At 40.3% G+C, this 12587-nt stretch overlaps 1 protein-coding gene across 1 annotated transcript in view; it reads right to left on the bottom strand.

Annotated features, from left to right (window-relative positions):
- Positions 1 to 10059, bottom strand: part of LOC101852775 — a 29873-nt gene extending 19814 nt beyond the window's left edge. The window contains exons 1-3 of the mRNA XM_005101638.3: positions 9804 to 10059; positions 4664 to 4812; positions 3471 to 3527 (exon numbers count right to left, since the gene is read on the bottom strand). Coding sequence (XP_005101695.1) covers positions 3471 to 3527; positions 4664 to 4812; positions 9804 to 9861 — 264 coding nt within the window. The 5' untranslated portion in view covers positions 9862 to 10059. The remainder of the gene's footprint in view (positions 1 to 3470; positions 3528 to 4663; positions 4813 to 9803) is intronic.
- Positions 10060 to 12587: the final 2528 nt, after the last annotated feature.

Raw genomic sequence — 12587 nt, 5'->3', positions numbered from 1 at the left:
TAAAAACATATAGAGTACCTTCGAAATTGGATTGTGGATACTTGAAGGCAAAGGAATCTACTAAGGAGGAAACAAAGTCACATATTGATACAGTAGTCTCTGCTTAAGATCCTACCGCATATGATCCCGGTTCGCTGAAGTTCCCGCTGTTTTAAGAAAACATAATTTTTACTTTACACAAAAGTCACCCCTAAGATCCCCTCTGATTCACTCTGACTGTCTAGATTCAACTAAGATCCTGCATTTCAGATAATAATTTATGGAACCTGAGCCGGCACAGTCGATCAACTAAGAGTGAAATGTTCACATTATTGAACTGCCTGTTGCGTCAAAGATCAGTCACTCTCGTGAAGGTGATCACGTAAGCGTTGTAAAACACGATGAAACGGCACAAACAATGTTTGCCCCAGACGGGATCACATCGAGGTGTGAACAGACCGGCGCATTAGTTTTCCCCAAACATCGCACTTGCATCTGAGCTCTCCACCTAAACGAACATCACATGCTGAGTGGGTAAGGCCTGTAAGTTCGCTCCAGGTGGAATCACATTGAACTGTAAATTCATCCCTGACCATCGCAACAATTGTCTCTACTTCCAAATTTGTGAGAGAGACAATGTTAATTGGTGTGGGCACAACGTTAAGGTGCATAGTGGATGACGGCAAAGACGGGGGAACTGGGTCAGAGATAGAAAAATATAAATTTTGGACATGTAAAGGGGAGGGTTAACTGGATAAGGGTAGATCTTGAGATTCAAGATAGGATCATCATCATCCGGTGCCTTGCCGATTGGCATGGACGATCATGGACCTCCACTTCACTCTGTCTTGCGTGGCAGCGATGGTGTCTGTCGTTCTTGCTGTTCCCAGCCATGTTGTCAACCTGTCCAGTATCTTTTCCCACTCTGCCGCTGCCTTTCTTTCCATCAAACTTGCCTTTTGTTACAATATTCTCCAAAGCTTCTTTCCGCATTGTGTGTCCAATGAACTTTGCCTGTCGCTTTCGTATATTCGTCATAAGCTGTGGTCTGCAATTAGCTTCAACGAAGACTTCTTCATTTGTTTTCTAGCTGTCCATGGGATAATCAGCATACCTTATGAACCACAACTCTGTCGCCGCAATTGTGCTTTCGTGACCAGTATCTTAATGACGGTCTGGTGTCATCAGCTGTGCATGACTGACCCTACCGGACGAGGCAGCTCTTACAGAGCTCCCCATTACGTCGTTTTCTTCATTCATTGTGTGTTGATCTGTAACGTTCTCGGGGAAAAAATACAGCAGTGGTTTTCCCTTGCCTTCTGCTGGATTTTTGGACGGTTTACTCCATTAGCTTTCGTCAAAAAGGGCTAACCCACAAGGCAGTGGGGGCAGGTGGCTGGTTTCGGCCCCTCCCTCTCACCTGACAGTCCCTTTACTGAGCACATGAGGCATTTTATAGAGACAGGATTGCCACCACACTGTCCCACCTCGCTCTCCAAGACTGTCGCCAGTTAGTCCATGACTGCGCATTGGTTATTCGCAGCTACCCTATAAAATGTAGTCCATTCCACTATCCGCCACCAGTGGACGCGGTGTGTCGGGGACAAGATAGGATAATAAGTGAAAATGGCATGCCTCATGCCACTGTAATAAGTCATCAAGGTTGACCACTCTTTGCCTGCCATATGTCATAAACCCGCCCAGGGGTTACGTCACTTCATTTTAGAGTGAAGGGAGACCATTTTGCTGATTGAGGGGCCTTAACTTGAGTCACCATAGATTCTTCCCTTGGAGCGCAAATGGAAGATGACAGACCACACAGTGTAATCGAAAGGTCCCTGAAAAAATGGCATAATCTTTGTGCTCATGGACAATCTTGAACGTTTTGTAATCTTTCTAACAATCGTAATCTAATTCTAAAATCAATTTACTTAAAATGCTGCACCATGTAAATTCACAAAATGTAATAGAAAATCCCCACATTACTGGTCCCCATTTGTGTTCAACCAAAGTGTTCTCAGAGTAATGAGAAATAATCTGATCTTTGATAGGAAAGTTACACGAGAAAATAAATCTGTTACCTTCCTAGCACTTTGGGATTTTTATGATTAATTTTGACATTTCATTATAAGGCTTTTCTTTATTCCATTTTGTTCATGTTTACCATGATTGAATTGGTTGAGCTACTCACTGTGCCCTGCAGGAAGCTGGAAAATAAGATTCTGAATACATGAAGTTTCTTTTGTTTTCGGTAACAGCTCCTTTTCCCTCAATTTTCAAATACCCTTCTCCAAGTATTACCTGCGATATCATTTTGTTTTAAGTTGAAACTTAGTATTAGCACAATTTTTGCTCAAATTCCTTTCAGATATTTCAGGCTAAGCACATGCTCTGTTTAAATTGTTTGTCCTGTAACTATCCTAACAAAAATCAGTTTTTCACCGTTAATAGTAAAATAGTAATATGCATTAGTTTGTTTTCTTTTTCAGGTCACATTTATAATTGTGTTAGTTGCCCTTTGTCTAAATGTAAGCTTTGCATCTATAACTAGGAGGCAAAAGGCCTGTTATGTTGTTTTTCCATTTCATTTGCTTGCCCAGGAACAGTCCTAACAAGAATTAAATGCTCCCTTTCGTGATTTTCTATCTCAGATAGCTTGCTCTTTTTAAACTATTATTAAGTTTCAAGTTTGCCCTGTATGATAATGAAAACTGCTTGAATCCCTTTCTTCTGACAGGTACAAGGAAAACTTTTTTGTCCAGTAACGTTCCTAACATACATGGGTAGTAAAATGCACATTTTCAAATCATTTGCCGTACTTTTTTTTCTAAAACTAAGAAGGGATTTTACAATAAAACCGAATCCCATGAAATGCAATATTTGTTTGTTAGTTTTTTATAAGTTATTATCAACAGTTTTGGACTTGTAATACTCCTAACAATGTAGGGAAAGTTACTTATTTTACAAAGTACACCAAAAAAAAAAGAAAAAAAAGCTGGAGATCTGTACATTTAAGATATTATCAATGGATAAATGGATACTAGTGCTATCCAATCATCAAATCAGCATATACAGACATCTTGAATTTTCATGTCTGATGTAACAAAAAGTGGCCCTTACTGGTGGACTGACCCATATATATACAATGTGTGAGTGTATACATGTATACATAAAAAGCAGTTGACTACCCCGGAGGGTTGGCAAGGGAGTGTTTAGAAAACGAGTACAAGTTGTGAATTAACAAAATCCAGAAACAAAGCTGTATCCGGTATTCCTCCTGATGCATCAGAGTACAAAAAACAAAATCCACACCATGTTTAAAATCAGCCTCACTGCTGAAGACTCAAGAATCTACAATTCACTACCTCAGAGATATAACAGAGTGGGGTATTCCAAAGCAAAAAAAAATTATGAAAATAGACTAAGTACTGTACGAGAACCTTCTATTATAACACAAATATTATCAGAGGGCACTTTTTTAAATTACTTACCATGCACTTGTTCTGGACAAAGGCAGCAATGAAGCCAAGAACTCCAGGAACAATGAACTAAGAGAGAATACAGAACATAATCATGAGATGCCCCCTACATGAACATGTTTAAAACCTTACAAAAGCCTATCAATTTTTTTTCTATCAAAAACAAAATAACATTAATCAGCACTTCATTTGGACTTTTCCTAAAATGTCAGAATCAATAGAATTTATTTAACTCTTCTTCAAAACGTAATATTCTCAGCAAAAGTTTCTCTGGGACCAGTAAAGAAGAACTGCATAAATTACACATTATCAGCAAGAATTATTACAATCTAGATTGGTGCATGCAAACCAAGAACTATAAACAAGTGGATGATTTCGTATATTTGGCGGGTGGTGAGTTAGTTTAGTTTAGAAAGAGTTTTATGCCGTTCACAATGGCAAAAAGTCATAAGAGCCCATGAAATACAAGGTTGGTGGTCTGTAGTTGGATGGGTGTGTGTCGTCTTTGTTTGGTGTTGGAATTAGAATAACAGTGTCATTGTATACATGGAGAAGAAGTGCGAGAGTTTCTGTGGGTAAGTGTCTAATGATCTAAATGTGTATGTCATACGGACCCAAGGCTGTAACTGTAATGCCCAAGTCTGAAATGCATGATGTTAGTTTGTCTAGTGTGAAGTCTTCGTTTCAGGTTTCTGTGTTGTTCGAGATGAACTTAAGGTGTTGCTGCTCTCTGTTGGTTTTGATGTTTTGGAAAGATGTTTTGAAATAAGAAGTTGTGGATTGTTCTTTTTCGTTTGTGGGTCTTTCACCACCCCCAAAGGGGCTGTGGGCATTGAAATCTCATAATAAAATCAAGGATTTGGGAGTTGGCATTATAAGTCATTATAAGAATTTTTTTTAAAGCAGGTTTCTTTAAATGCCTCACTTGGAAAAAGACGTATATGTGGACAAAACATGCTCTCTGTAAAACCACTTTCCCATTTAATTAGGAAATCTAGCTCATATCCTCTGCATGCATGGGGAGGATCTTATTTAATAGACTTTAGCAGTACAGACCCAAGTTATCATACATCTGAAAGCAAAAAGAAAGAAAAAGTGAAGAAGAAAGGAGAGAGTGCGTGCAAGCGCAGGGTCCCATTCATATTAAATTGGAGTGCAAGTGCATCATAAAATTAAAGCATAGCTATTTCCTTCTTTCAACATACCACAAGGCCAGCTACCCATATGTAGTTGTTCTGGGTCACGGTCTTTAATGAACCATACTGGTTCTCAGACGTTGAAAACGTGAGACTGTCTTTGTAACCCTCAACCAGGTTCACCACCATGAAATGAAGCAGTATGGACAAGATGATGCCTGGAAAAAAAAAAAGGTAAAAGCATTTAAATATGAGCTTTTGCCAACAGGCGGGTACCTAAAATGTAGCACAGGGTAGATGACAAAGTTTTTAATATTTCGTTTTTACTTGATTTTTTTGTTCATTGATATCTCCTCCTACAAAAACAGGTATTAACAGACCTACAGATGGCATGCTAAGCTGTATAACGGGCTCTACATAATATCAAGTCAAATTTTGTCAAACACAAATTCAGAAGATTCAATTTGACTCACAATGCATGTTAATGATGAAAAAATGCCACTTTACTCACATTTTGCAATGAATCTCTGCAAAATATCAAATATCTTTCCAACATAACCATAATGACACAAAATGAAAAATACCCCGAAAAGTAATTTATGGAACATAAAATTATTCTAATTGTTTTCTCATTGCTTTAATTTACGAGCATAAGCATACTAAATGGTGAGTATCACAGAAAAGAGAAATTCTGAATCTCCTTGAATTCGCATTTGTGTCATCACAGTTCCAAAAGAAATAATAAACTTTCCATTTTCATATCTTAATTCATTTTTTTTTAATTTTGGCAAACAAAGATTCAGGAGATTCAGTTCGACTCACAATGCATACTAATGGTGAAAAAATGCCACTTTATTCACATTTTACTATGACTATGCAAAATACCAAACATCTTTCGATGACACGTAATGGATAAATGTTTGTTGTCATTTTGGAACACATACATCATCAATTTACATAAAATTTTCCCCGTCATTGACATGTAGCCAAGTACTCGTTGTCACATCTAGATGTACCACTACTTGACCATTGGAACGCAGTGCGATGTTAATCATTACTTAGTTTAAATTTAATTAAATGGGAGGAAACATTTTTCGGACTTAACATCTTTTTTCGAACATAACATGTTAAGATTTAATGATGACATCTCATCATCGTTATCATTCTTGCTGTCTTGCATCGCACAACAATACGCTTTAAATGGATCGACAAGAACAATGCACTTCCCTCCACCCCTACTATTTCTCGTTTTCTGATTGGTTCTTTCAAGCATAACAAATGATGACAGGGCACGAGGTGTCACGGGATTTCCATTTACTGCAAAATCATGCATGGTCACAGCCTCAGAATCGGTCAGGGCAGAGAGTAAACATGTAACGATACTATGCTCGTTCCTGGGCTCCAAATTGGCAGAGAGAAATGAAGTAACAGGGAATCTAAGCTGCCTTGCAAAATGACTACACAAGTTATGCTCGAAAAAGAAATTCTAGAAGGCTCACAAAGAAAAAACAGCTACAGATATCATTATTCCTGATACAGCACCACAAATAATGAAGTTATAGTGATAGCGTAGAAAGCGAGTTTCTTAGCAATTTTTTCATTGTTGATCTTGACGTCCGAAAAAGTACGAACTCGACGCGTCACGTTTTGCATTCTAAAAATACATCGATTTCAGAACTAAAAATATTTGTAAGATTTCTTCTGATGGCCCGACTGCTATTTCTCTGCTCCCATTGCTGAAACATCATATTAAGCACAACATATACAAATTTCAAAGCTGTAGCACCATTTTTATTGCAATAGGAAAGGATTTTGTAACTGAAAAAAAACCCCCATCTATTGGCAAAGGCTCATATAGAAGGGTGTGACCATACAGAACTTTTATTGTTGTAGCAATTGAACATGAGATGTTTCCATTTTTCAGGATTGGACAAATTTAAACTACAGAACTTGTTTGATCCTTTCCCCTTTGCTTATATGGGTTATAAAAAGTAGGATCACTGCTTTTTTAGACATTATAATATGTGTCACGACGCTGTGAAATCAGGCACTCATCAATTTTTGGCATGTGGAGTTTGTTACTTTACTTTACTTTTCCGATCCAGCGGCCATTTGGGTTCTAGCCCTTCTGTCGATATAGCAAAGAACTGACAGGTTTGAATCAGCTGTGCTTTTTCACTGTATAGAGTGTTTCCGATGTCTGGGGAGGCAGGTAGGTAGGTGCTACGCAGGTCACAAAGTGCTGGGCAGTTAAAGAGGTGGTGTAGTACTGTTTCATCCTGGCAGTCGCACAACGGGCAGTCGGGTGGGGTATCCTTGCGGATCCTATTAAGGTAGGAATTTAGTGGTATGTGTTGTGTTCGCAGGTGAAATATCGTGAATTGTTCGTGGAGTTTGTTATAGGTATCATCTGTAAGCTGATTTATTTGCCTTTCTTCCAATGAAATGAACACCCATTTATCTTGAATAGAGATAAAGATATTAGCGATTGAAGGAGGTGAGGTCACCTGGTTCGAGTGTTAAAATTAACGAGAAAATGGCCACCAAAGTTTGGTAACTTCAAGAGCTAAAAAATCTTTGAAAACTGAAAAATGACACATTTTGTGCCTTTAATCTATGTTTTTCAGTAAAATTCACATGGATATGCGTTTTCATATAGACATAAATAAAAACCCCATAAAAATTTCCAAACTGGCGAAAAAATGCGTTTCTCCGATTTCGTATAATTTTGACGAGTGCCTGATATCACCTCGCTGCAGGGGCGGACTGGCCTATGGGCATTTGGGCAATGCCCCCTGGACCGGTGCTGAATTGGGCCGCTTAGATAAAAAAAAAGTTGTCTTCAGATTACTGTGTTTATAAGACCAGTACTCCTTTTCTTTCAAAGTTTAAGAAATCTACTTGTAACTTCGGGGGGGTGGGGGGGAACGTGTTAAAATGTACGATTTTTTTCTCATTGCCAACTTGGCTGAGATCCCGGCACTGACGTAGACCTATTGAGCAACGTTCAGAAAGATGTTTGTTTTTAAAACATTAGTGGAAGGCATCCCGTTTCCGCTAAATTCGCTGCACGAGTTCCAACCAGTTTTTGTCAGTCAACCCAGAGACTGTAAATCATAATATTTTGCATCTGTTCAAAAGCGCTGATGCAAAATTAAGGGACCTTAAATCGGTGAAAATGTGGCAGAAGGCAGTATACTGGCACATGCAGCTGGACCTTCAGCAGTTGAAACAGCGGATTTTGACCAAGTGGACGAAAGCAGTGGATTGGAAGCTGCTGCTGATCTATCAGCAGGCGAAGCAACTGAACTTGACGAGGTGGACAAAAGCGGTGAATAAGTTGCAGGACCATCATCATGTGAAATGAGAGAAATGAAACCAACAATGGAAAGGGAAGCTTTGCCCCTGGCTAGCACAGAACAGACTGCATATACTGAATTTGAAGCCACAGTAAGTGAAGATTTCAGGAGTGACTACTTTAAGAAACCTTGCACTGGAGAAGAAAGGTTGTTGTTTTGGAATCATCATCCACGTCAGAAGACTGATAATCGAGTGGTGCAAAGAAGTTTCCTTCGTGAAGACGGTTCTACCAGATGGTGGCTGTCTTATAACAAAGACTCCCATGCACTTCATTGTTCTGTCTGTTTGGTGTTTTCTGCCACTTCAGACACATCCGCATTTCTTGAAGGGATAAAAGACTGGCGACATATACATTCTCGTATTGAACAACATGAACGTTCGTCTTTGCATCTGCAATGCTCAACAGCATACCTGGTTGATAAAAAACAATCTAGCATTTCTCACGTGTCGGCGAGGGACTACAGTGATGAAGTCAGAAAAAAACGACAAGTGATGAATCGAGTTGCGGATGTAGTTAAACTCGTAGGCAAGAGGGGAATAAACTACAGAGGAAGTACGGAAGAGGCAGCCAACACTTTGTGCAATGCAGAAATTGACCATTGTACTTTCCTGGAAATGTTTTGTAAACATCTATATTTTAACTTTCTGTTCCAGATTCGCAGATTTTCAGTGTCACTGCATTTTACTCTCCCTTAGGGAAGATGACAGGGGGTAGATTGGGATCATTTTTGGGATTACATTCCTCTCACAACACACAAAAAGCGGAGTGAAAAAGGAAAAAGGTCACCGTCATGAAAGGAGCCAAGGAGTTACCGTGCACCTAGCTCCCCCCCCCCCCCCCCGAAACAAAATACCCGGTTACTGTGTTCGTAGATAATGAGAGGCGCCCGGTTGCCGGTTACCGTGTGCGTAGATATTGAGGCTACGTGCCCGGTTACCGTGTGTATGCGACATTGAGACTACACGGTGAAAAAGGAAAAATCAATGTCAACGTCATGAAGGGAGCAAAGCAGTTACCGTGCACCTAGGTCAAGCCCCCCCCCCCCCCCCCCCTCCCCCACGAAACTAAATAAAACCGGTTACCGTGTTCGTAGATAATGAGGGGCGCCCAGTTGCTGGTTACCGTCTACGTAGATATTGAGGCTACGCGCCCGGTTACCGTGTATGTGACATTGAGACTACACGCCCGGTTACCGTGTACGTAGATATTGAGGCTACGCGCCCGGTTACCGTGTGTGACATTGAGTTTGAGACTACACGCCCAGTTGCCGGTTACCATGTATGTAGACACTGAGGCAAGCGTACGTGCCCGGTTACCGTGTACGTAGACCCAGAGGCTACCTGCCCGGTTACCGTGTCGTAGACACTCCGTAATATTATTATTTTCACCCCTAGAAGAGATCTAGATCTAGATCTAGATTAGATTCTCTAGATCTAGATATAGATCTAGATAGATATAGATCTAGATTCTAGATCTCTAGATCTAGATCTAGATAAAGATCTATCTAGATCTAGATCTAGATTTAGATCTAGAAATCTAGATCTAGTCTAGATTCTAGATCTAGATCTAGATTCTAGATCTAGATCTAGATTCTAGATATCTAGATCTAGACTAGCCTAGAGTCTAGAGCTAATTAAAAGTGAAACCATTTGGCTAGACAATGGTTAAAGGAATGTAAACAGACTTCAGTTCATTAAAATCGCCATCAATGCTGCTCGCATTGTAGGCCTTAGCTGCTAGGCCTAATGTGTACGAAACGACGATCAATCAAAGCCAAAGCCCGCCCAAGGCCAAGCCTTGCATGGCAGTCAGACGAGCCACAAGCCCGACGATCGCATGAGTACTCACCACATATTACCACCAGCGCGGAAACACAGCCAAGCGCAATAGCTCGAGACTTGATCATTTTGACAACACAAATGGGATGCTCAGTTGATAACCGAAGAAGAACGCGTCTCTGAATCACTTTATCAGCAAAAATGATGTTCGGCTGGTAGTGGTAGCTATGTCGACCTCTTTTTCCAGTGACCGATCAAGCCTGTTGTTGTTCGATTCGCCGTTCGTCCGGGATGTCTTCCTGTATCGAGGTAATAAATAGTGGTACTCATTTCGGCTGGAAATAGCAAAAAGCGAATACAATACTACATGCTAGACTAAATAGGATAGCTAGATCTATTTTGTTCGATACCTCTGTCACATAAACAGGTATCGTAGAGAGCAAATGGAATAGATAGATACTGGCTAGCCTAGGCCTAGGCCCTTGGCAAGGCCTTGCCTTGCTAATTTGGTTGGCTGGCTTGGCCTGTTTTGAGCAATGAATTCTTCTACTTCTAGTAGCCTAGGCCTACTAGGCTACTTCTTAGCCTGCAAAGGCGAGGAGGCAAGGCCATGAAGAGGCCTAGATCTAGGCTAAATCGATATAGATCTAGCATATAGATCTAGATCTAGAATCTACATTGGGTGTCGCCAGTTTTTGCTGATCCGTTATGAGAAGCGAATAAAAAGTAGAAATCTAGATCTAGAATCTAGATCTAGTCCACGCGAAGGACTTGTGATAGCCTTGGCTAGATCTACTCTAGATTCTAGTTCTAGGCAACAAGATCAGACACAATTTGTTCACAAAATGCCAATTAATTTCTTTTAGATTTAATCTTCTTCATAGATCTATATATCTAGATCTAGAATCTAGATCTAGGCCTAATCTTACCAGAGTTCTCTTGCCTAGGGTAAGTCGGCCGCTCTTCTTCAACCTGTAGCGCAACTAGTTTTTACCTAGATCTACATAATATATATAAGTAGAAGTATGTGAATGTGCAACTAGATTACATGTACAGATCTAGAATCTAGATCTATCTTGATACGAAGTGGCTATCGGCTAGACAGTCTAGCCGTAGGCCTACTTAGATCTAGGTTTGGCCCAATCGACTCAAGCCTGTTAAGTACACAGGTCTCATTAGATCTAGTAATTATTCAGGTTCAAATACATGCAAGTCAGTAAGGCACCTTTTGGTTTTGTCTGAAATACAAATACTTTAGGCATTGCAAACTAAAAATGTCATTTACAATTCAGCCATCAATATTAAGTACGACTAGCCTGACAGTCTAGCCGTCCTTAAGTACGGCTAGCCTGGATGTCTACCCGTACTTAAGTAGGCCTACGGCTAGACTGCCAGTCTAGCCGTACTTATCTTAGGCCCTATTAAGGGGTTATGTACACGATACGAGTAATTTTCTACGGGTTTGACTTTTTTCTATTTTTAAAGGTGATATAGATCTAGACTAATTACAGACTAATTAGAAGAATCATAACGGAATTTGTCGAGTTTTATGAAAAAGTTGGTCTCTATGGCGGCCATCTTGGATTTTTGGCCATGATGCGGGGGAAATCGTTTCCCGCCTATGATCACAGAACTTTTTATGCGGCACCTGTGTGCCAAATTTCAAGCATGTAGCTCTGATAGTCTTAGAAAAACGATTTCCCCCGCGCGGTCACCATAGTGAAAAGTACTTTTTGAGAAAAACGCGATTGGAAAACGTCAAAGTTAAAAAATCCATTGCCTTGAACGCGATAAATAAAAAATTTTTTAAAACGTTGACACATTTTTCTGATGGAACTTATCAGGCTATTGATGGTTCATTTTTTTTCTGAAGTTAGCATTCAAAAACAAGTTCTGAGGACTACCTTCATTGATCTTTAGTCCCTGCCCTTGACCAGTACAAATCAGAGGAATCATTTAGTGACATTCCGAGATAACGTCAACACACAGTGCGTGCGTGCGTGCGTGTGTATGTACATTAATTGGTTATGTGTGTGTGTGTATGTGTGTGTGTGTGTGAGAGAGAGAGAGAGAGAAAGAGAGAGAGAGAGAGAGAGAGAGAGAGAGAGAGAGAGAGAGAGAGAGAGAGAGAGAGTAAAACGCATCCTAATTATGACGGAATTCAAACAAGTGCTCACATTTTAAAAGTCGTAGACAGCACAGTAAATTAATTTAGCAAAATGAGGACTATAGGCCTACCTGTGGATTTAGTTTTACGAAGTCATATTCGTACAGAAGTTCTGGGCTGTCAAAGAATGTGCTCTGCGTGGTGGCAGTCACGAGAGACTGTCTCCTTTGCTCGGCGTTGAAACGTGATTTATTACCGTCTGGCACTGCTCTCGCAGATTTCGTCGAGCAAGGTGTTTTATGTTTTGCCTCATTTCACAAAGAAGGGAAAATGTCTGACCACACATCTAATCTTTAAGTCTCTAAGGTAGTCCCATGGTTGGAAGTCCATAGGCTCAGGTAGGAATACCATCAAGTTCTGACTCAAAGTATCCCGCGACTTTTGTCGAAGTGATTCTGGTTCCACTCATGAGTCACTCAATGGCCACAGCCGCAGTGTGCAGAGCTGCTCCTTCTTGCTTGAACAACTGATGTTTCCGCTCCTGATGTCCCACAACATTTTCTCTGTGATCTTCGCAGTAGATTCAAAATCTTCAGACAACGATCTGCTGTCACTGTTACAGCACCATCGTCTTCTACCATGAAACAGCCCGGACCACTAATTCTGTACTGACTCGATTCAACCCACGCTGTAGCATTCTGTGTGCGCAGGTTTCGGTAAACGACGTTGTCGGTTTTTTTCTGAACT

Source organism: Aplysia californica, unplaced genomic scaffold (genome assembly GCF_000002075.1).
Source record: "Aplysia californica isolate F4 #8 unplaced genomic scaffold, AplCal3.0 scaffold00292, whole genome shotgun sequence".
NCBI classification, from domain to species: Eukaryota; Metazoa; Mollusca; class Gastropoda; order Aplysiida; family Aplysiidae; genus Aplysia; species Aplysia californica.
This window is presented reverse-complemented; position numbering and strand designations above follow the sequence as displayed.